The 24,571-nt window shown below is 52.2% G+C and overlaps 2 protein-coding genes across 10 annotated transcripts in view; one reads left to right on the forward strand and one right to left on the reverse strand.

The window, feature by feature from the left end:
* The window catches only part of ttll5 (tubulin tyrosine ligase-like family, member 5), a 595,921-nt gene extending 594,325 nt beyond the window's left edge, over positions 1–1,596 (reverse strand). For all 8 annotated transcript variants that reach the window (XR_011593158.1, XM_070879712.1, XM_070879709.1 and 5 more), the window contains exon 1: positions 1,482–1,596. The gene's annotated coding sequence lies outside the window, so the exon portion shown is untranslated. The remainder of the gene's footprint in view (positions 1–1,481) is intronic.
* A 762-nt stretch (positions 1,597–2,358) lies between these two features.
* Positions 2,359–24,571, forward strand: part of vash1 (vasohibin 1) — a 63,065-nt gene continuing 40,852 nt past the window's right edge. For both annotated transcript variants that reach the window (XM_070879716.1, XM_070879717.1), the window contains exon 1: positions 2,359–3,184. In XM_070879716.1, coding sequence (XP_070735817.1) covers positions 2,912–3,184 — 273 coding nt within the window. In that variant the 5' untranslated portion in view covers positions 2,359–2,911. The remainder of the gene's footprint in view (positions 3,185–24,571) is intronic.

The raw sequence follows: 24,571 nt of genomic DNA on the forward strand, positions 1-24,571 counted from the left end.
GGGGAGAGGAGTTTACGAAGATGGTTAGCAGTGGAGAACATGAGCCAGCGTTTATCTTTGCTCACTATTTCAGAATCATTCTGCAATGGAATTTTGGCAGATGAGAGCAGGACCTGATAATGCTTTATGTGGTCCAGACAGATCTGGCGGTGAATGGCTAAACCCGTTGTCCGCCATCTCCGTTCAAGTCTACGTCCCTTGTGTTATGTCTATAATGTACTTGTGAATGACTCCACGAGGCAATGTGTTGTACTCAAACTATAGTGACCTTGGTCCTTTATTCATAACTCGAGTGAGGCAGCCGCATGGTGGCCACCCTTTAATGCAGCCCCTGCCACCAGGGCAGGAAACCCCAGTCTCCACCAGTTGCACCCTCTAGTGGTGCCAGCATAGTATATACACAGTGTAAACCTTTTTGATTGTACATCAAGTCTCCATCTTATGCAACTATACAGTGACTACATAGAGTATATCTATAGTCTGCATATCTAACACCTTGCACCCCTGTTCCACTACACTTCTCAGTATCCTACCATTTATTTTGTATTCCCTTGCCTTGTTAGCCCTCCTCAAATGCTCACACTTCTCTGGATTAAATTCCATTTGCCACTTTTCTGCCCGCCTTACCAGTCTATGGATATCTTCCTGCAGTCTACAGCTTTCTTCCTCACTATCAACGGCACAGCCAATTTTTGAAACAACTTCTTAATCATACCCCTACATTGAAGTCTAAATCATTGATATATACCACAATAAACAAAAAGGTCCTAGTATTGAAGGATAACTGTATATTGAGGTGCCACGCTTCAGATGAGACATAAAACTATTTGCCAATTCCAGTGAACATTTTTTTTTTAAACTAACAGAAACATTGCTCTTCACAAAGAATAGGGGCATCAATCTACATCACCCTTCTGTAAACATTTACAGCTCCCAAACAACATCCAACTGTCTCCTATAAAATGATTTTGGAGTGTATCTACATCACCTTGTTCTGCAGCCACTGTGACTCCAGATTAACCATTCCTGTTCCTTATCTTATATAACTCTCTAAAATCCCCTTCTGGTAGGAAGAGATCAAATGGATGTCTGGGAGCCTTGTTGGATCTAACCTGCACCTATATATATTTAAATGTGTAACTAAACTCACCATTCTTGAAGGGATATTCAATAATGCAAAACAAAGCAGTGACAGAGGACCAGACAGAACCCCTGCGTCTTCCGATGCCAAAGCTGGGATAAAGCAGGCAAGGTTCGGGTCAATGGGAGCTGGGAGCCAGCGAGGTGTCAGCTTGTTGCTGCACTGACTGGGGCAGCGAGGGCTGCTCCCCGGGCCCCGGGCCGGGCCTAACCAAGCAGGGCCCAGCCTGGGACTAAGTTTCACACCTCACACATTCAATGGGAAGTGAGGAGCGTCCCCTCACCGACTGCCGTTACAGAAGGTTTGGGGGGGGGGAATCATCTTTTGCTCCTGTGCTTACCTGCGCTGGTCCCCCCCCTCCCTTCCCGCCGGTGCCAGGCTGATCTTCCCGCCGGGACACGCTCTTGCCCGGCACAGCTTCACCCGTCTCCCTTGGTAACTGCAACAGCCTCAGCGCCCTTCCCTTACCAACCCGCCGCGCCTGCGCGAGAAGCACGCCCACAACAAGCGCGCCGAAGGGCCACAGTGCGCCTGCGCGAGGCACGGAGCACCGTGGCTGACGGCAGTGCGCCTGCGCAAAGCACAGCGCACCGAGTGATTACAGTGCGCCTGCGCCATCCACTACGCTAATGCGTACTGCGCGTGCGTTAAACACATTTTTTTTTGCTTTCAAAATATTTATCAAGGGCGTCAAAAAAAAATAATTAGCAGCATTCTGGTAACAGGTTGAAACCGATAATGACTGAAATGAGCGATGCAGTTTTTAAATGGCAAACAAATACCTCCACCAATGAACTCTATTTCCCACAATGCACTGGCTTGGCGACGCATGTGCAGTCCAACCAGACTTCGAGTGAAAGGAATTTTGGTGAAAAGGCAAAAAATAAATAAATAAAAGCTTCGACACAGGATGAGAATAGTTAGGTCCCGGCGTCGTGTAAGCGAACGAGTGATGGAGGTGTGAGCAATAAATGAATGGGACGAGCGCCTGAGGAAGGGCGGGAGGATGGGGCGGGCGGACAGCGGCCCCAGTGCGCCGGCTCCGGCTCTGCGCCTCCCGCCCGCTGTCTGCCCGCCCGGAGCGGCGGCGGCCTCACAATAAACCCGAAAAACCCCGCGCTCGCGGGCCCGAGAGTCAAAAAAACAAAACCTCTCCCGTCCGAACCCGCCGATTGGGTTTTTATTTTAAATTCAGATTTACCAGGGAGGGAGGGGCCTATCAGCAAACGGTGACGTAATGCTCGGGGGAATTCAGTAAAAAACCGGGATGCGCGCATGCGTCGTGTTGCCCCTGCCCCCCCCTCGCCCTGCCCAGCTGGCAATCCGACCAATGGGAGTGCGGGGAAAGGCTGGGAATGGGCGGGGCCAGTGGGGACAATGCGCGGCCGGAGCGAAGGGTGAGGGCTGGCTGGCTGGCATTGGGCAGGCATGGAGGGGCAATGCAAGGGGTACGGCACTTGTCAGCTCACCCCACTGCCCCACTCGCTGCAGCTTTGTAATTAATGTATTAACCCCGTGCAGTATATTTTTGTTACTAGCCCTAATCTATTGACATTTTAATTGTTTTTGAAATATTTTATAAGGAATACATTCATAGCAATGGTTTTTCTAAAAACTGCATTTGAGAATTTTTTTTCAGCTAATTTATTTTGTACAGTTTAGTGTTATTGCACTGCACCACGCCATGTTGATCTGTGCTGCAGGGATATTGTCAAAGTGAGGGAAGGAGAGATTTTGTTTTTTTTCTTTTAAGTTTTAAAAACATTAGCAATGCCAGGGGGGAGAGGAGATGGTTCCTTTGTTAGGCGAAGGTCAGCCAGCGTGGGTCCCGTCAGTGTGGAGAGGCACCTCCTGAGAGAAGAGGACCAGGACGAGGATGGCGATGAGGAATTCCGGGATGAAGGGGTTCCTTTCTACATCAACCGAGGGGGATTGCCTGTCGATGAGGCCACCTGGGACAGGATGTGGAAGCATGTTGCTAAGATCCACCCCGAAGGAGAGAAGATGGTGCAAAGAATTCGGGGAATGCCGTATCTCCCCAAGGTGACTAGATCATCCCCACTTTGAAATTTATGCACTGTTACTCTACCCTTCAACGGCTTAAACCTGCCGGCGGGTTTGTGAATCAGTTTGGCCAATGGAACGGTTTGGATTTCTGCACTCTATGAAACAATCCAAACCAAATTGTTCGGATGGATGTTTTGAATGTTAAACAGGGGAGTTCTGTGTTCCCTGTTTAATATGTTGCCAGGTTTAAGCTGTTTTAGGCTGCAACAAAGTCACCAAGCTTCAAGCTTGCTGGTTGATTTTTAAATGTTATTCAAATGAAGTGGCTTGCCAGCTTTGGTGTTGGATTTACATTGACTGTTGTGAAAGTTTTCACATGATGTATCTTTTGAAACTTTAAAGCTGAATTAGAAGCTGTGTGACACTCTGTGCACAGATCTTCAACAAAATGTAACCTGTCCTCTTTGCTATCCGTAACATGTTATATTTTTCCTCACTGGTTTTATCTCTCATTTGCGTCCCACACAATGGTCTGTGGCTGAGCGGATGTAACCTGTTCCCAGGCCCCTTGTTGGTGTGAAACCAGCTTCTCACCAGGGCAATGAGAGAATCCTGGTTTGCCTCGCCCTTTTTTGTTCTCCCTCCCTTTTGTAAAGTGATGCCCCTCTGCCCATTGCCTCCTCCCACGATAGCCAAACTGTGTTGAGGAACTTTGTGCTTGCGGAATTGCAGATTATAAATCCATGCCGTGCCGATCCAGGTATAGCACAGAAGTGTTCTGGATTGACACCACAATCCAATCCAGAAAATAACAATTTTCCCCTGAATATTGCAGATCCTTAGCAAGAACAAAAGAAAGATTGTACGGTGTGTTTTTGTGGCTGATAATCTGAGTGAATAGTCAAGACTGAATCATCAGATGCAGGAACACCCAATGCAAACCGCTCGAGCTGTGTAACAAAAGAAATTCACTTGCATTCTGCTTCTCCCCCAACGTTGAAATCAATGGCACTTAACATTGCAGCTGTTGGAATGTCTCATTAATTGGGCAGTTCAGTGAAATGTTAACAAGGTTTTAAAAAAAAAACAAGGTATCCTGTGTGAAAAATTTTAAATTTTCAATTGTTTATTTGCAGTATATCTGCGGAAGGCATATTTTAAATTCCTGAGACTGTTAGAGTTATTGTAAATATTACTCATTAATATTTAAAGCAGCAATTCTCTTTTGATTTCTCGAGAAGCTTCTCATCGGGGGTTGGGGTGAAGCATGAACTGGGGTGCCCCTGGCTCTGAGCTGGGACAGCTACTGTGTCTAATTTAAATCAGTGACTTGGATTCAAAAATACAATGCAAAGTGGTCACATTTCCAGATTCTAAACTAGGAAAGGCTGTATAATGGTGAAGAGGCAGCTGATAAATGACAGAATCAGATGGATAAAATATTTAAGTGGGCAGAACAATGGCAGATGAAATTTAATGTAGGCAAGTGTAAAGTACATAAGAAGAAAGTACACGTACTCCATGTATGGTGTCGCAGTAGCTTAGGATAAAGTTCAAAGAGACCGAGGAGTCTTTTAGACCCGACACTTAATCTGTCCAAATGGTCCAGAGCAGCGATCTGTAGGACTACATGGCTGAAACAGCCTTGTACAATCGGAGAAAGTCATGAACAAACTGTACAGTCAGTCCTCTGGTCAGACCACACCCTTGAACACTGTTCAGTTCTAGTTATTAAGACACCAGGGGGGCAGAAATTGCCCCCCTCCTTAAGGCCTGTTACCATTGGTGCCATGCTGTGGAGTGGAGTGGGCGGCGACTTTTCGTGGAATGGCCGCTGCTAGCCCAATTGCCCTTCCGAGGTTTCCCGGCGTTGCCCCGATATCCCCACCGCTCGACTGCTGCCGATCCATATTAAGCTCATCATCACTGCGTTTACCGCTGATCTGCCGGCCCGATGGCGACATTTCCCTCGGAAAACCTTCGGCCCGCCCAGCGGTGCTCAAACCTGTTTTTTCCTGGTGCTGCAGTGAGGCTGCGGCCTTCTGCAATGGCCATGCGGCTTCCCTTAAAAGGGAGGATGCACTTCCGCTGCCCCCATGTGGTCGGGGGCCGACTGCCATGTAGCCCACCCCCATTATGCCCCCCGGGCTCAGCCGGGTCGCCAGCAGGCCGCTGGCCCGGCCAAAACCCTCCCTGGTGGCCCAGCGGCCCGAAGTTTTAAAACCGTGAAGGGGAGAGCTGTGTTGACGCCGTGCCGTTGATTACATCATCGCGGCAGTCACTCCACACCGCCACCAACTTTCGCCCCTCTCGTGTAGTCACTGCCCCCGTACCCGCCCCTCTCGTGTAGTCACCGCCCCCGTACCCGCCCCTCACGTGTAGTCACCGCCTCCAACTTTCGCCCCTCTCGTGTAGTCACCGCCCCCGTACCTGCCCCTCTCGTGTAGTCACTGCCCCGTACCCGCCCCTCTCGTGTAGTCACCGCCCCCATACCTGCCCCTCTCGTGTAGTCACCGCCCCCGTACCTGCCCCTCTCGTGTAGTCACTGCCCCGTACCCGCCCCTCTCGTGTAGTCACCGCCCCCATACCTGCCCCTCTCGTGTAGTCACCGCCCCCGTACCCACCCCTCTCGTGTAGTCACCACCCCTGTACCCGCCCCTCACGTGTAGTCACCGCCTCCAACTTTCGCCCCTCTCGTGTAGTCACCGCCCTCGTACCTGCCCCTCTCGTGTAGTCACTGCCCACGTTAAGAGCGACTTCCGATCCAAATAAAAACAAACAACAGAGCGGAATTTCGCTTGAAGCGACCTGTGCCACAGCTGTGGTAAAAACCATTGAAATAGGGTGCGTGCGCCCCGTTTTCGGGGGGGGGGGGGCAGTTTCTACCCCAAGCACTGGAGGCAGTGCAGTGAAGAGCCGCAAGGCTGATCCCCAGTGTCCAAGATCTGAGTTATAACAAAAAGCGTTGGAGAAATTTAGGCTTTACAGCCTAGAAAGGAAGTGCTTGAGAGGTGATCTTTTAGAGGTATATAAACTAATTTAAGCAATGTAAATGTAAATTGGAATAGTACTTTACAATAACAACTTGCATTTATAAGAACATAAGAATTAGGAACAGGAGTAGGCCATCTAGCCCCTCGAGCCTGCTCCGCCATTCAACAAGATCATGGCTGATCTGGCCGTGGACTCAGCTCCACTTACCCGCCCGCTCCCCGTAACCCTTAATTCCCTTATTGGTTAAAAATCTATCCATCTGTGACTTGAATACATTCAATGAGCTAGCCTCAACTGCTTCCTTGGGCAGAGAATTCCACAGATTCACAACCCTCTGGGAGAAGAAATTCCTTCTCAACTCGGTTTTAAATTGGCTCCCCCGTATTTTGAGGCTGTGCCCCCTAGTTCTAGTCTCCCCGACCAGTGGAAACAACCTCTCTGCCTCTATCTTGTCTATCCCTTTCATTATTTTAAATGTTTCTATAAGATCACCCCTCATCCTTCTGAACTCCAACGAGTAAAGACCCAGTCTACTCAATCTATCATCATAAGGTAACCCGGAATCAGCCTTGTGAATCGTCTCTGTACCCCCTCCAAAGCCAGTATATCCTTCCTTAAGTAAGGTGACCAAAACTGCATGCAGTACTCCAGGTGCGGCCTCACCAATACCCTATACAGTTGCAGCAGGACCTCCCTGCTTTTGTACTCCATCTCTCTCGCAATGAAGGCCAACATTCCATTCAACTTCCTGATTACCTGCTGCACCTGAAAACTAATTTTTTTGGATTCATGCACAAGGAGGTGCTCGACCTGGAATCCCGTCTCGGTCAAGTCGTCGAGGACCCGGCCCTGCGGACAGTGTACGAAGCGAAGAAGGCCGCGCTGAAGGACCTGCAGCTCGTCGGGATCTGGACCGCGGCTCCCACTTCTTCTACTCGCTGGAAAAAAGGCAGAGTGTCCGGAAGCAGCTCTTGACGCTGCTGGCCGACGACGGCTCTCTCGTCTCGGATCCGGAGGGCGTCAACAACAGGGCCCGTGAATATTACGGGGCTCTGTTCTCTCCGGATCCATCCAGCGAGGAAGCGCGTAGAGTTTTGTGGGAGGACCTGCCGAAGGTCAGCCCGGAGGGCGCCGAAAATCTGGAAGCTCCGCTAAACCTGGCGGAGCTGACCGGTGCCCTCGCCCGGCTCTCGAGGGGAAAATCCCCGGGGCTGGACAGGCTGACCGTGGAGTTCCACAGGGCGTTCTGGGACGTCCTGGGGAGCGACTACGCGCGGGTCCTGGGGGAAAGTCTGGCGACCGGGGAGATGCCCCTCTCTTGGCGCAGGGCAGTCATCGTCCTGCTGCCTAAGAAGGGCGATCTCCGCCTCCTTAAGAACTGGCGCCCGGTCTCCCTCCTCAGCACGGACTACAAAATCTTCGCCAGGGCGATGTCTGCTCGCCTTGGTGCCGTGCTGGACCACATGATCCACCCCGACCAGTCCTACACGGTCCCGGGCCGGACAATCCACGATAACATCCATCTGGTCCGGGACCTCATCCATTGTTCCCAGGAGGCTGGTCTGTCGGTCGCCTTCTTATCTCTCGACCAATAGAAGGCGTTCGACAGGGTGGATCACGACTATCTGCCCGGAACTCTGTACGCTTTCGGGTTCGGGACGCATTTCGTCGCCCGGATCCGACTTTTGTACGCCGCCGCGGAGTGTCTGATTAAGGTTAACAGGTCCTTGACGGCGCCCCTTCGCTTTAGGAGAGGGGTGCGCCAGGGATGCCCCATGTCCGGCCAGTTATACGCCGTTTGCGTGGAGCCTTTCCTGCACCCCTTGCGGACGAGGTTGACGGGACTGGCTCTGCAAGGGCCGGGCGTGGAGGTCGTCCTCTCGGCTTACGCCGATGACGTGCTCCTCGCGGTAGAGGATCCCGCTGACCTGCGGAGGATGCGTGAGTGCCAGGAGATTTACTCGGCCGCGTCCTCCACCAGGATCAACTGGGAGAAATGTTCCGGACTCCTGGTGGGTCAGTGGCGGGTGGACTCCCTGCCGGAGGAGCTCAGGCCTTTTGCCTGGAGCACGACCCATCTCCTCTATCTGGGAGTCTACCTTAGCCCCGACGAGGGAGCCTGGCCGGCGAACTGGCAGGAGCTGGAGGCCAAGGTCGCCGCTCGCCTAGGGCGCTGGACAGGACTGCTCCGAGTGCTGTCCTACAGGGGTCGAGCGCTAGTCATAAACCAGCTGGTGGCCGCAATGCTGTGGTACCGGCTGGTCACTTTGACCCCTCCCCCTGCGTTTGTCGCCAAGATACAGAAGAAGCTGGTGGACTTCTTCTGGAACAACAGGAAGCACTGGGTCTCTGCCGCGGTCTTGAGTCTCCCGCTTGAGGAGGGCGGTCAGTCGTTGGTGTGCGTCAGCGCCCAGCTCGCGACTTTCCGTCTTCAGACCCTGCAGAGATACCTTTACGTCGAGCCCCCTCCTAGGTGGTGTGCTCTGGCGAGGTATTTCTTCCGCCAGCAGCTCGACCTCAATTATGACACGCAGCTCCTGTTTGTGAACTTGGGGGGTGCCAGGACCGCCCTCCGGGAGCTGCCTGTCTTTTACAGGGAACTCATCAGGGTCTGGAACAAAGTCTCCACCAAGCGCAGCTCTCCGCCGGCTGGAGTGGCGGCCGTCCTGCAGGAACCGCTGCTCGGGAATCCGTACCTCCACGGCCGAGGCTTCATGTGGCGGTCGGAAGAGAGGGCTGTGGCTGGTGAGGTGACCAGAGTCAGGGACCTGCTCGATGGCGGAGGAGCGGGCTGGATGGCGCCAGTCACGCTGGCGCGGCGCCTAAATTCTGCCAACGTCCGCCGCGCGGCCGATGCCATCGAGTCGCTAAAAACAGCTCTGGGCCCTGACTCCGTTAGGTGTATCGAGGAGGCTCAAGCACGTGGGGAGATCCCGTCCGAACTGACCCCCGTCCGGACGGAATTCCTCATCGGCGCCAAACCCCGGAACCTCCCTCGGGGGCCGGCGCCTCACAACTTGAGCCGCCTCGGGGAAATCCCCTCCGTGCCTTTCAGTTCCGCGCGGAGGGGTTTCCTGTACGGGCTGCTCCTGCACACCCTCAACTTTGCCATCCTCGCCGGCCGTCCGGACACGCCATGGCGTACCATCTTGCCGTCCGGAGGAGGCGGGGGTCCCCGATGGAGGGCACTCTACGCAGGGGTCCTCCCACTATTCATCGGGGACTTGGCCTGGAGGGTGGTGCACGGAGCAGTGCCGTGCAACAAATTTTTAAGCCGGTTCACGGACTCCCAGGCCGCCTGCAATTTCTGCGGTCTGGAGGAGTCCGTGTTCCATGTTTTTATTGAATGCACAAGGTTGCAGCCCCTGTTCCACTATTTGAAGGGGCTGCTCCTGAAATTCTGGCTGCACTTCAGTCCCACTCTCCTGATCTTTGGGCACCCTGTGCGGAGGGGAGCGGGTAGGTCCGAAGGCCTCCTCGTAGGACTGCTCCTGGGCACGGCCAAGGGTGCCATCAGCCGGTCCAGGCAGCGGGCGGTCGAGGGGGTCGTTCAACCTGACTGCCTGCCTCTCTTCCGCTCTTACATCCGGTCCAGGGTGTCCTTGGAGATGGAGCACGCGGTGTCCACCGGTACGCTCGCGGCCTTCCGCGAGAGGTGGGCACCGGAGGGACTGGAGTGCATCATCACGCCCGGCAACCAAATTTTAATTTGATTTTACGTTTTTTAAGTTTAATTTGTTTTAATTGCCGGTGATTTTAGTGTCCCCCTTCCCTTTTATAGGGGGCACTAGGGAAAATTGTGATTTTAGTGCCCAAAAAAAACCAAAAAAAAAGAAAAACACAAAAAAAAACAAAAAAAAATAGGGGGGAAAAAAAAGGGCCTTGTAAATGTCTGGAGTGTCACCCAGGTTGGGTGGCACCGTTATTGTTTTATGTTTTCACAGGTAGACTCTAAAAGAATTTTTTTCATGCACAAGGAGGTGCTCGACCTGGAATCCCGTCTCGGTCAAGTCGTCGAGGACCCGGCCCTGCGGACAGTGTACGAAGCGAAGAAGGCCGCGCTGAAGGACCTGCAGCTCGTCGGGATCTGGACCGCGGCTCCCACTTCTTCTACTCGCTGGAAAAAAGGCAGAGTGTCCGGAAGCAGCTCTTGACGCTGCTGGCCGACGACGGCTCTCTCGTCTCGGATCCGGAGGGCGTCAACAACAGGGCCCGTGAATATTACGGGGCTCTGTTCTCTCCGGATCCATCCAGCGAGGAAGCGCGTAGAGTTTTGTGGGAGGACCTGCCGAAGGTCAGCCCGGAGGGCGCCGAAAATCTGGAAGCTCCGCTAAACCTGGCGGAGCTGACCGGTGCCCTCGCCCGGCTCTCGAGGGGAAAATCCCCGGGGCTGGACAGGCTGACCGTGGAGTTCCACAGGGCGTTCTGGGACGTCCTGGGGAGCGACTACGCGCGGGTCCTGGGGGAAAGTCTGGCGACCGGGGAGATGCCCCTCTCTTGGCGCAGGGCAGTCATCGTCCTGCTGCCTAAGAAGGGCGATCTCCGCCTCCTTAAGAACTGGCGCCCGGTCTCCCTCCTCAGCACGGACTACAAAATCTTCGCCAGGGCGATGTCTGCTCGCCTTGGTGCCGTGCTGGACCACATGATCCACCCCGACCAGTCCTACACGGTCCCGGGCCGGACAATCCACGATAACATCCATCTGGTCCGGGACCTCATCCATTGTTCCCAGGAGGCTGGTCTGTCGGTCGCCTTCTTATCTCTCGACCAATAGAAGGCGTTCGACAGGGTGGATCACGACTATCTGCCCGGAACTCTGTACGCTTTCGGGTTCGGGACGCATTTCGTCGCCCGGATCCGACTTTTGTACGCCGCCGCGGAGTGTCTGATTAAGGTTAACAGGTCCTTGACGGCGCCCCTTCGCTTTAGGAGAGGGGTGCGCCAGGGATGCCCCATGTCCGGCCAGTTATACGCCGTTTGCGTGGAGCCTTTCCTGCACCCCTTGCGGACGAGGTTGACGGGACTGGCTCTGCAAGGGCCGGGCGTGGAGGTCGTCCTCTCGGCTTACGCCGATGACGTGCTCCTCGCGGTAGAGGATCCCGCTGACCTGCGGAGGATGCGTGAGTGCCAGGAGATTTACTCGGCCGCGTCCTCCACCAGGATCAACTGGGAGAAATGTTCCGGACTCCTGGTGGGTCAGTGGCGGGTGGACTCCCTGCCGGAGGAGCTCAGGCCTTTTGCCTGGAGCACGACCCATCTCCTCTATCTGGGAGTCTACCTTAGCCCCGACGAGGGAGCCTGGCCGGCGAACTGGCAGGAGCTGGAGGCCAAGGTCGCCGCTCGCCTAGGGCGCTGGACAGGACTGCTCCGAGTGCTGTCCTACAGGGGTCGAGCGCTAGTCATAAACCAGCTGGTGGCCGCAATGCTGTGGTACCGGCTGGTCACTTTGACCCCTCCCCCTGCGTTTGTCGCCAAGATACAGAAGAAGCTGGTGGACTTCTTCTGGAACAACAGGAAGCACTGGGTCTCTGCCGCGGTCTTGAGTCTCCCGCTTGAGGAGGGCGGTCAGTCGTTGGTGTGCGTCAGCGCCCAGCTCGCGACTTTCCGTCTTCAGACCCTGCAGAGATACCTTTACGTCGCGCCCCCTCCTAGGTGGTGTGCTCTGGCGAGGTATTTCTTCCGCCAGCAGCGCGACCTCAATTATGACACGCAGCTCCTGTTTGTGAACTTGGGAGGTGCCAGGACCGCCCTCCGGGAGCTGCCTATCTTTTACAGGGAACTCATCAGGGTCTGGAACAAAGTCTCCACCAAGCGCAGCTCTCCGCCGGCTGGAGTGGCGGCCGTCCTGCAGGAGCCGCTGCTCGGGAATCCGTACCTCCACGGCCGAGGTTTCATGTGGCGGTCGGAAGAGAGGGCTGTGGCTGGTGAGGTGACCAGGGTCATGGACCTGCTCGATGGCGGAGGAGCGGGCTGGATGGCGCCAGACACGCTGGTGCGGCGCCTAAACTCTGCCAACGTCCGCCACGCGGCCGATGCCATCGAGTCGCTAAAAACAGCTTTGGGCCCTGACTCCGTTAGGTGCATCGAGGAGGCTCAAGCACGTGGGGAGATCCCGTCCAAACTGACCCCCGTCCGGACGGAATTCCTCATCGGCGCCAAACCCCGGAACCTCCCTCGGGGGCCGGCGCCTCACAACTTGAGCCGCCTCGGGGAAATCCCCTCCGTGCCTTTCAGTTCCGCGCGGAGGGGTTTCCTGTACGGGCTGCTCCTGCACACCCTCAACTTTGCCATCCTCGCCTGCCGTCCGGACACGCCATGGCGTACCATCCTGCCGTCCGGAGGAGGCGGGGGTCCCCGATGGAGGGCACGTTACGCAGGGGTCCTCCCACTATTCATCGGGGACTTGGCCTGGAGGGTGGTGCACGGAGCAGTGCCGTGCAATAAATTTTTAAGCCGGTTCACGGACTCCCAGGCCGCCTGCAATTTCTGCGGTCTGGAGGAGTCCGTGTTCCATGTTTTTATTGAATGCACGAGGTTGCAGCCCCTGTTCCATTATATGAAGGGGCTGCTCCTGAAATTCTGGCTGCACTTCAGTCCCACTCTCCTGATCTTTGGGCACCCTGTGCGGAGGGGAGCGGGTAGGTCCGAAGGCCTCCTCGTAGGACTGCTCCTGGGAACGGCCAAGGGTGCCATCAGCCGGCCCAGGCAGCGGGCGGTCGAGGGGGTCGTTCAACCTGACTGCCTGCCTCTCTTCCGCTCTTACATCCGGTCCAGGGTGTCCTTGGAGATGGAGCACGCGGTGTCCACCGGTACGCTCGCGGCCTTCCGCGAGAGGTGGGCACCGGAGGGACTGGAGTGCATCATCACGCCCGGCAACCAAATTTTAATTTGATTTTACGTTTTAAAGTTTAATTTGATTTAATTGCCGGTGCTTTTAGTGTCCCCCTCCCCTTTTATAGGGGGCACTGGGGAAAAATTGTGATTTTAGTGCCCAAAAAAAAAACCAAAAAAAGAAAAACACAAAAAAAAAGGGGCCTTGTAAATGTCTGGTGTGTCATCCAGGACGGGTGTCACGGTTTAATGTTTTTTGTTTTGCAGATAAACTCCAAAAAGAGTTTCATGCACAAGGAGGTGCTCGACCTGGAATCCCGTCTCGGTCAAGTCGTCGAGGACCCGGCCCTGCGGACAGTGTACGAAGCGAAGAAGGCCGCGCTGAAGGACCTGCAGCTCGTCGGGTCCCGAGGCGCGTTCGTGAAGTCGCGGATCCGGTTCCTGCGGGATCTGGACCGCGGCTCCCACTTCTTCTACTCGCTGGAAAAAAGGCAGAGTGTCCGGAAGCAGCTCTTGACGCTGCTGGCCGACGACGGCTCTCTCGTCTCGGATCCGGAGGGCGTCAACAACAGGGCCCGTGAATATTACGGGGCTCTGTTCTCTCCGGATCCGTCCAGCGAGGAAGCGCGTAGAATTTTGTGGGAGGACCTGCTGAAGGTCAGCCCGGAGGGCGGCGAAAATCTGGAAGCTCCGCTAAGCCTGGCGGAGCTGACCGGTGCCCTCGCCCGGCTCTCGAGGGGAAAATCCCCGGGGCTGGACAGGCTGACCGTGGAGTTCCACAGGGCGTTCTGGGACGTCCTGGGGAGCGACTACGCGCGGGTCCTGGGGGAAAGTCTGGCGACCGGGGAGATGCCCCTCTCTTGGCGCAGGGCAGTCATCGTCCTGCTGCCTAAGAAGGGCGATCTCCGCCTCCTTAAGAACTGGCGCCCGGTCTCCCTCCTCAGCACGGACTACAAAATCTTCGCCAGGGCGATGTCTGCTCGCCTTGGTGCCGTGCTGGACCACATGATCCACCCCGACCAGTCCTACACGGTCCCGGGCCGGACAATCCACGATAACATCCATCTGGTCCGGGACCTCATCCATTGTTCCCAGGAGGCTGGTCTGTCGGTCGCCTTCTTATCTCTCGACCAATAGAAGGCGTTCGACAGGGTGGATCACGACTATCTGCCCGGAACTCTGCGCGCTTTCGGGTTCGGGACGCATTTCGTCGCCCGGATCCGACTTTTGTACGCCGCCGCGGAGTGTCTGATTAAGGTTAACGGGTCCTTGACGGCGCCCCTTCGCTTTAGGAGAGGGGTGCGCCAGGGATGCCCCATGTCCGGCCAGTTATATGCCATCTGCGTGGAGCCTTTCCTGCGCCTCCTGCGGACGAGGTTGACGGGACTGGCTCTGCAAGGGCCGGGCGTGGAGGTCGTCCTCTCGGCTTACGCCGATGACGTGCTCCTCGCGGTAGAGGATCCCGCTGACCTGCGGAGGATGCGTGAGTGCCAGGAGATTTACTCGGCCGCATCCTCCGCCAGAATCAACTGGGAGAAATGTTCCGGACTCCTGGTGGGTCAGTGGCGGGTGAACTCCCTGCCGGAGGAGCTCAGGCCTTTTGCCTGGAGCACGACCCATCTCCTCTATCTGGGAGTCTACCTTAGCCCCGACGAGGGAGCCTGGCCGGCGAACTGGCAGGAGCTGGAGGCCAAGGTCGCCGCTCGCCTAGGGCGCTGGACAGGACTGCTCCGAGTGCTGTCCTACAGGGGTCGAGCGCTAGTCATAAACCAGCTGGTGGCCGCAATGTTGTGGTAACGGCTGGTCACTTTGACCCCTCCCCCTGCGTTTGTCGCCAAGATACAGAAGAGGCTGGTGGACTTCTTCTGGAACAACAGGAAGCACTGGGTCTCTGCTGCGGTCTTGAGTCTCCCGCTTGAGGAGGGCGGTCAGTCGTTGGTGTGCGTCAGCGCCCAGCTCGCGACTTTCCGTCTTCAGACCCTGTAGAGATACCTTTACGTCGAGCCCCCTCCTAGGTGGTGCGCTCTGGCGACGTATTTCTTCCGCCAGCAGCGCGACCTCAACTACGACACGCAGCTCCTGTTTGTGAACTTGGGGGGTGTCAGGACCACCCTCCGGGAGCTGCCTGTCTTTTACAGGGACCTCATCAGGGTCTGGAACAAAGTCTCCACCAAGCGCAGCTCTCCACCGGCTGGAGTGGCGGCCGTCCTGCAGGAACCGCTGCTCGGGAATCCGTACCTCCACGACCGAGGTTTTATGTGGCGGTCGGAAGAGAGGGCTGTGGCTGGTGAGGTGACCAGGGTCAGGGACCTGCTCGATGGCGGAGGAGCGGGCTGGATGGCGCCAGGCACGCTGGCGCGGCGCCTAAATTCAGCCGACGTCCGCCACGCGGCCGAAGCCATCGAGTCGCTAAAAACAGCTCTGGGCCCTGACTCCGTTAGGTGCATCGAGGAGGCTCAAGCATGTGGGGAGATCCCGTCCGAACTGACCCCCGTCCGGACGGAATTCCTCATTGGCACCAAATCCCGGAACCTCCCTCGGGGGCCGGCGCCTCACAACTTGAGCCGCCTCGGGGAAATCCCCTCCGTGCCTTTCAGTTCCGCGCGGAGGGGTATCCTGTACGGGCTGCTCCTGCACACCCTCAACTTTGCCATCCTCGCCTGCCGTCCGGACACGCCATGGCGTACCATCTTGCCGTCCGGAGGAGACGGGAGTCCCCGATGGAGGGCACTCTACGCAGGGGTCCTTCCACTATTCATCGGGGACTTGGCCTGGAGGGTGGTGCACGGAGCAGTGCCGTGCAATAAATTTTTAAGCCGGTTCACGGACTCCCAGGCCGCCTGCAATTTCTGCGGTCTGGAGGAGTCCGTGTTCCATGTTTTTACTGAGTGCACGAGGTTGCAGCCCCTGTTTCATTATCTAAAGGGGCTGCTCCTGAAATTCTGGCTGCACTTCAGTCCCACTCTCCAGATCTTTGGGCACCCTGTGCGGAGGGGAGCGGGTAGGTCCGAAGGCCTCCTCGTAGGACTGCTCCTGGGCACGGCCAAGGGTGCCATCAGCCGGCCCAGGCAGCGGGCGGTCGAGGGGGTCGTTCAACCTGACTGCCTGCCTCTCTTCCGCTCTTACATCCGGTCCAGGGTGTCCTTGGAGATGGAGCACGCGGTGTCCACCGGTACGCTCGCGGCCTTCCGCGAGAGGTGGGCACCGGAGGGACTGGAGTGCATCATCACGCCCGGCAACCAAATTTTAATTTGATTTTACGTTTTAAAGTTTAATTTGTTTTAATTGCCGGTGCTTTTAGTGTCCCCCTCCCCTTTTATAGGGGGCACTGGAAAAAATGTGATTTTAGCGCCCAAAAAAAAAACCCAAAAAAAAAGAAAAACACAAAAAAGAAAAAAAGGGCCTTGTAATTGTCTGCTGTGTCATCCAGGGCGGGTGGCACGGTTTAATGTTTTATGTTTTACAGGTAGACTCAGAGTTTCATGCACAAGGACCCCCAGGTCTCTCTGCACCTCAGCATGTTGTAATTTGTCCCCATTCAAATAATATTCCCTTTTACTGTTTTTTTTTCCCCAAGGTGGATGACCTCACACTTTCCGACATTGTATTCCATCTGCCAAACCTTAGCCCATTCGCTTAACCTATCTAAATCTCTTTGCAGCCTCTCTGTGTCCTCTATACAAGCTGCTTTCCCACTAATCTTTGTGTCATCTGCAAATTTTGTTACACTACACTCTGTCCCCTCTTCCAGGTTATCTATGTATATTGTAAACAGTTGTGGGCCCTTAAATGGCGTGTCTATAATGTAGAAGCACGATCAGACAAAATTGGACGCCAAGCCAAAGAAGGAGGTAATTGAATGCATTAATGAATGTTTGATCAAAGACAGGCTTTTAAGGAAGATGTTCATAGAATCATAGACATTTATGGCACAGAAGGAGGCCATTTAGCACCGTGAATGTGCCAGCCAACAAAGAGCTACCCGGTCTAATCCCACTTTCCAGCTCTTGGTCCGTAGCCCTGTAGGTTACGGCACTTCAGGTGCACCTCCAAGTACTTTTTAACCAGGATAAGGATTTCTGCCTCTACCACCCTTTCAGGCAGTGAGTTCCAGACCCCCACCATCCTCTGGGTGTAAAAAGTTCTCCTCTAATCATTCTACCAATTACTTTAAATCTATTCCCTCTGGTTATTGACCTCTCTGCGAAGGGAAATAGGTCCTTTCTATCCAGGCCTCTCATAATTTTATGCACCTCAATTAATTCTGCCTTCGCTCTCCTCTACTCCAAAGAAAGCAACTCCAGCCTATCCAATCTTTCCTCATGGTCTTAAAGGAGGAGGTGTAGGGAGGGAATTTCAGAGCATGAGGCCTAGATGGCTGAAGGTACGGCTGTACAGGATGAAGGGAGAGAGGAATGCTTAAGTGGTCAGAGTTAGAGGGACACACAGTTCTTGGAAGATTGTGGGGCTGGAGGTGGTTACAGGAATAGGGAGGGGTAAGGCCATGAAAGGTTTAAAAACACATGTGAAAATTTAAAATTGGGGATCGGGAGCCAATGTAGAGCAGCGATCGTGGGTGATGGGTTCATGGGATTGTGTTCCGCATAGGGTACAGCGATCGCGGGTTAGTGGGATCTTCTTCCGCTGGCTTACTGAACATTAACCGTAGATAAAGCTCGCCTTGGACTTTTGGCCACAGGTTGCAGTCTGTTTCTTCACTTGCTTTTAACTTTTTAGATAATTAAATTTAAAGATCATGACTGTCTTCAGGAACACCAAAAAAGCTCCTGTGCTTTTAAAATGCTCGTTTTTCTCCCCTCATCCTCTCCTGAAGGAGATTGATCACTGCCACGGTAGATGGACATTCTTTGTATTGAGCCAGCTGAGCAAGTATAAACAGGTTATTTGGTTGTGGGGGGCATCACAACCAAATCCAATCTTGTCCCAACTAGACGCAAACTTACTTTCCACTTGGGGCTGGTTGCAAGAGAACCATGGTTGATTTTCTCTTTGTCCCTTGGCAACATTTAGCCTCCAGTGTCCTGAAAATCCACTTGAATACACACATCCTTGACTGGCGGGTGCAATTAAAATTGAATCATGTGATTTGTTGGCTGACCCCAGATGGCTTAAGGATGGAAAAAGGGTTCTCGTGCCTCTCGAACATGAACTGGCACAACAGCAATGGCTCCAAAGATGGAATGGCTTCCTTCTGCTCTGTAATTCCACACCCAGCCTAACATCCAGTTGCATCCTAAAGGCTTTCACTCCACTACCTTTCTCAGTAGATTATTCCAAATGTTTAGCCCTTCAGCAAAGATCTATTTTTTTTCTCTTACAACTTATATTTATAAAATAACAAACATCTTGAGATGCTTCGCAATTGGAAATAGATAGAAAATGGAGGCTGAACCATTGAGGGAGAGATTGAATAGGTTTTCAGAAGGGCCATGTCTGAGGGAGAAATTGTAACGACAGGGAGGGGCAAGGCCATGGAGGGTTTTGCATTAGAGGAATATAGTATATTGGGCAATGGGGAGCTAATCAGATCAGCCATGATCGTATTGAATGGCTGAACAGGCTCGAGGGACCAAATGGCCTACTCCTGCTCCTATTTCTTATGTTCGAATGCAGATCAGTGAGAAGGGGGATGATGGGTCAGCAGAACTTCATGCAGGACAGGATACAGGCAATTGCGTTTTGGACAAGTTGGAGTTTGTGGAGGAAGGGAGGCCAGCAAGGACAGTTTAATAATATCGTGAAAAGCATGGATAAGGACTTGAGTGATGGAGTAGCTTTGTTAGGGACAGAAGCGAGCAATGTTGCACAAGTTCAAATAAGTGGTCTTGGTGACAATTTATTGGGTTTAAAGCTCAGCCCAAGGTTGAACAGGACGGCAAGGTTTTACATGGCTGCGTTCAGCCTGAGTGAGTGGCTAGGTAGGGAGAAGAAATTATTGGCAAGAGGCCAAATTACAGTGGCTTCAGTCAGCTGGAGGAAGTTGTGCCTCATCTATGACTTGGTATCAAACACAACATGGTGCTGTAGTCAAGAGAGCTTGCAGAGAGGTAGAGCTGGTTATCATCAGCGTGCATATGGAAACTGACTCTGTGCCTGTGGATTATGTCTCTGAGGGGCATCGGGTAGAGGAGGAAGGCAAGGATAGATCCTTGGGAGATTCGAGCGGTGGCAGTGCAAGGGCAGGGAGAGATGCCATTGCTGGAGATGTGCTGGCTGTATCCAGATAGGTATGATTGGAACCATACAAAGCCAGTCACACACAGCTGGAGGAGAGGTAATGGTGAAGGATGGAATGGGACACCATTTCAAATGCTGCAGAGACATTGAGGAAGGCGTTGAGGGATGGTGCTCTCAGCCCTGTGAGCAGGAGCTGAACTGAAACCTTTCAACATGGAATTTTGGGAGATGGGAACAGAGCTGGATGGCAATAACCCTTGCAAGGATATTTAAAGAGGAAAGGGATTTAGAGATGGGGAGCAGTTGGAAAGGATGGATGGCTTGAAGATGGGTTATGAGTGGTGTGTTAGGTCATTGTTGAAAGTGTGAGGTGATGCACTTTGGGAGGGCTAATAAGGAAAGGGTATACACATTAAGCGGTAGGCCACTTAATAGTGTAGATGAACAAGGGGACCTTGGAGTGCTTGTCCACAGATCCCTGAAAGTAGCAGGCCAGATGGTTAAGAAGGCATATGGAATGCTTGCCTTTATTGGTCGAGGCATAGTATACAAGAGCAGGGAGGTTATGCTTAAATTGTATAATACTTTGGTTAGACCACAGCTGGAGTACTGCGTGCAGTTCTGGTCGCCGTATTATAGGAACGACGTGATTGCACTGGAGAGGGTGCAGAGGAGATTTACTAGAATGCTGCCTGGAATGGAGAATCTTAGTTATGAGGACAGATTGGATAGACTGGGTTTGTTCTCATTGGAACAGAGGAGGTTGAGAGGAGACCTCATTGAGGAGTACAAAATATTGAGGGGCCTGGACAGAGTAGATAGTTACGGCCTATTTCCATTGATGGAGGGGCCTGTTACGAGGGGGCATAGTTTTAAGGTGGTTGGTGGAAGGTTTAGAGGGGATTTGAGGGGGGGCTTCTTTACGCAGAGGGTTGTGGGGATCTGGAACTCGCTGCCTGGAAGAGTGGTGGATGCAGAAACCCTCACCACTTTTAAGAGATGGTTGGATGGGCACTTAAAGTGCAGTAACCTGCAGGGTTACGGACCTAGAGCTGGTAATTGGGATTAGACTGGATGACCTTCTGTTGGACGGAGCAGATATAATGGTAAGTACTGCAGGGAATAGAATATGGCCAGGGTGATCTCCTGGACTAGTTTTGATTGCCTGGATGGGTCGGAGAGGAATTTTCCCAGATTTTTTTTCTCCCTTAATTGGCCTGGGTTTTAATCTGTTTTTCACCTCCCAGTAGAGTGGAATGGAGTGTAGAATGTTTCAGTACAAGGGGTGTCGCAGTTGTGTGGGGTGGACTGGTTGGGCTGGGTGCTCTTTGCCTTTCCGTCATTGCTCATAGGTTTATATGTAACCTTCAGGGCTGCTGACCGAGGGCTGTGCGGCTCTTTGTCGGCCGGCACGGACACAATGGGCCGAAATGGCCTCCTTCTGCGCTGTAAATTTCTGTGTTTCTAAGATGAGCCAATGCCTCAGGAAAAAGGAGCCATTTATAATGTCAGTTAGAATGGGCAGCAAGAAGGAACGTTGGTCAGGAGTTGAGTGGGGAGGATACCAAGAGGGCAAGAGGTGGGTTTCGTGAATGAAAGGTGTGAGGAAAGAGCATAGGGTACAAACTGCAGTGTAACTGCAGATCAGCCTTGATATTGAATAGCGGAACAGGCTCGAGGGGCCAAATGGCCTACTTCTGCTATTTCTTATGTTCTTAACGGGATCAGGGCTACGATGGGTGGAGGGGAGGTTGGGAGCAGGGTTTCAGCTTTGACTCGGTGGGTAGTACTCTCACCTCTGAGTCAGTCCCACTCCAGGAACCTGAGCACATTATATAGGCTGACACTCCATTGCACGACTGGAGGAGTGTTGCTCTGTCTGAGGTGCCGTCTTTCAGATGAGACGTTAAAACAATGCCTTGTCTTCCCTCCCTCTTTGGTGGGTGTATGAGATCTACGGCACTATTCGAAGAGCAAAGGAATTCTACCGGGTGTCCTGACTAATATTTATCTCTCTGCCAACATTGCTAAAAAAGATTATCTGGTCATTATCTTATTGCTTTTTGTGAGATCTTGCTGTGAACAATTTGGCTGCCGTATTTCCTACATTGTAACAGTGTCTACACTTCAAAAGTTCTTCATTGGCTGTAAAGTATTTGGGACGTCTTGAAAGGCGCTGGTATTGGAGGGGTTGGGAAAGTGGGTTTGAGGAGGCAGTTAGTTTGGGAATTGGGATCTCCTTGTACTCGGATGATGTTGGCGGAGTGGGCGATTTTTAGCTCGAGACCGAGACCTGGTAATACTTGGTAATGGGTGACTGGACCATCTGTGCACCAGATATAGCCAAGTTTGCAGCCCTTTGCCTTGAAGATAGAAAGATGGGGACTGTGCCGAGGATAGCAGGGACATGCTAACAATGGAATATCTCAGTAGCACCATTTCTGTTGTACTTTGAATTCCAGTTTACTCAAAGACGTGTGAATGAAGAAATGTTCCCCAGTTCTGCTGTTTATGCAGAAAATCTGCTGTTTATTGTGTGACAACAAAGGTTATACTTGGATAGTGGCAGATATTATCAAAGGTTTCATGGTTCTCATGCAGATAGTGAGACACAACAACAACTTGTATTTATATAGTGCTTTTAACGTAGTGAAGCGTCCCAAGGTGCTTCACAGGAGTATTATGAGATATAACAATTTGATACTGAACCGCATAAGTAGACATTAGCGCAGGCGACCAAAAGCTTGGTCAAAGCGGTACATTTTAAGGAGCGTCTTTAAGCAGGAAAGAGAGGCGGAGAGGTTTAGGCAGGGCATTCCAGAGATTTGGGCTTCGGCAACAGAAGGCACAACCACCACTGGTTCAGCAGTTATAATCAGGGATGCTGAAGAGGGCAGAATTAGAAGAGCGCAGATATCTCTGCGGGGGTTGTGTGGCTGGAGGAGCTTACACAGATAGGGAGGGGCGAGGCCACGGAGGGATTTGAAAACAAGGATGAGAATTTTGAAATTGACATGTTGCTTAACCGGCAACAAATGTAGGTCAACGAGCACAGAGGTAATGGGTGAGTGGGACTTGGTCCGAGTTATGACACGGGCAGCCGAGTTTTGGATCACCCCGAGTTTACGTAGGGTAGAATGTGGGAGGCCAGCCAGGAGTGCGTTGGAATAGTTAAGTCTAGAGATAACAAAGGCATGGAAGAGGATTTCAGCAGCGGATGAGCTGAGGCAGGGGTGGAGACGGGCGATGTTAGAGGTGGAAATAGGCGGTCTTGGTTATGCTGCGGATATGTGGTCGAAAGCTCATTTCAGGGACAGAATGTATAAACATAAAGGTGAATCAGAAAGTGGGGTCAAAGCAGGAAAAAATGGTAAAAAAACAACTTTAAAAGCTCTTTATCAGAATGCACGTAGCATTCATAACAAAATAGATGAGTTGACAGCACAAATAAATACAAATGGGTTTGGTCTGATAGACATTACAGAGACTTGGTTGCAAGGTGACCAAGGCTGGGAACTAAATATTCAGGGTATTTGACAATTCGAAAGGACAGACAGAAAGGGAAAGGAGATTGGGTATCACTGTTAATAAAGGATTAGATCAGTGCATTAGTGCAGAGAAACGATATTGGCTCAGAAGATCAAGATGTTGAATCAGTTTGGGTGGAGATAAGGAATAATAAGGGGGAAAAGTCACTGGTGGGCGTAGTCTATAGACCCCCTAACAGTAGCTACACTGTTGGACAGAGTATAAATCAAGAAATAATGGAGGAAATAAATGAATGGCAATAATCATGGGCGATGTTAACCTTCATATTGATTGGACAAAGCAAATTGGCCAGGGTAGCCTTGAGGAAGAGTTCATAGAGTGTATCCAGGATTGGTTCCATAACGTACTGTTGAAGGAAACTATCAGGAAGCAGGCTATCTTAGATCTGATACTGTGTAATGAGACAGGATTAATAAATGATCTTGTAGTAAAAGATACTCTCGGAATGAGTGTGCTCTCGGAATGAGTGACCATAACATGGTTAAATTTCAAATTCAGTTAGAGGGTGAGCAAGTTGGTTCTCAAACCAGAGTCCCAAGCTTAAATAAAGGAGACTACAAAGGTATGAAGGCAGAGTTGGCTAAAGTGAACTGGGAAAATAGATTAAAGTATGGGACGGTTGATGAGCAGTGACAGACATTTAAGGAGATATTTCATAACTCGCAACAAAAATATATCCTAATGAGAAGGAAAAACTGTATGAGAAGGGATAACCATCCGTAGCTAACTAAGAAAATAAGGGAGGGTATCAAATTGAAAACCAAGGCATACAATGTGGCCAAGACTAATGGGAGGCCAAAGGATTGGGACATTTTTAAAAGCCAGGAGAGAACAACTAAAAAAATGATTTGCGAGGGTATGAAGGTAAACTAGCACGAAATATAAAAACAGATACGAAGAGTTTCTACAGGTACATAAAAAGGAAAAGAGTGCCTAAAGTAAATGTTGGTCCCCTGGAGGATGAGACTGGGCAATTAATAAAGGGAACTGAGAAATGGGAGAGATATTGAACAAATATTTTAGAAACATAGGAAATAGGTGCAGGAGTAGGCCATTCGGCCCTTCGAGCCTGCACCGCCATTCAATGAGTTCATGGCTGAACATGCAACTTCAGTACCCCATTCCAGCTTTCTCGCCATACCCCTTGATCTCCCTAGTAGTAAGGACTACATCTAACTCCTTTTTGAATATATTTAGTGAATTGGCCTCAACAACTTTCTGTGGTAGAGAATTCCACAGGTTCACCACTCTCTGGGTGAAGAAATTTCTCCTCATCTCGGTCCTAAATGGCTTACCCCTTATCCTTAGACTGTGACCCCTGGTTCTGGACTTCCTTAATATTAGGAACATTCTTCCTGCATCTAACCTGTCTAAATCCATCAGATGAGATCCCCTTCATTCTTCAGAACTCCAGTGAATACAAGCCCTGTTGATCCAGTCTTTCTTGATATGTCAGTCCCACCATCCCAGGAAGCAGTCTGGTGAACCTTCGCTGTACTCCCTCAATAGCAAGAATGTCCTTCCTCAAGTTAGGAGACCAAAACTGTACACAATACTCCAGGTGTGGCCTCACCAAGGCCCTGTACAACTGTAGTAACACCTCCCTGCCCCTGTACTCAAATCCCCTCGCTATGAAGGCCAACATGCCATTTGCTTTCTAAACCGCCTGCTGTACCTGCATGCCAACCTTCAATGACTGATGTACCATGACACCCAGGTCTCGTTGCACCTCCCCTTTTCCTAATCTGTCACCATTCAGATAATCGTCTGTCTCTCTGTTTTTACCACCAAAGTGGATAACCTCACATTTATCCACATTATACTTCATCTGCCATGCATTTGCCCACTCGC

The sequence above is a fragment of the Pristiophorus japonicus genome, chromosome 4, assembly GCF_044704955.1.
Source record: "Pristiophorus japonicus isolate sPriJap1 chromosome 4, sPriJap1.hap1, whole genome shotgun sequence".
Taxonomy (NCBI): Eukaryota; Metazoa; Chordata; class Chondrichthyes; family Pristiophoridae; genus Pristiophorus; species Pristiophorus japonicus.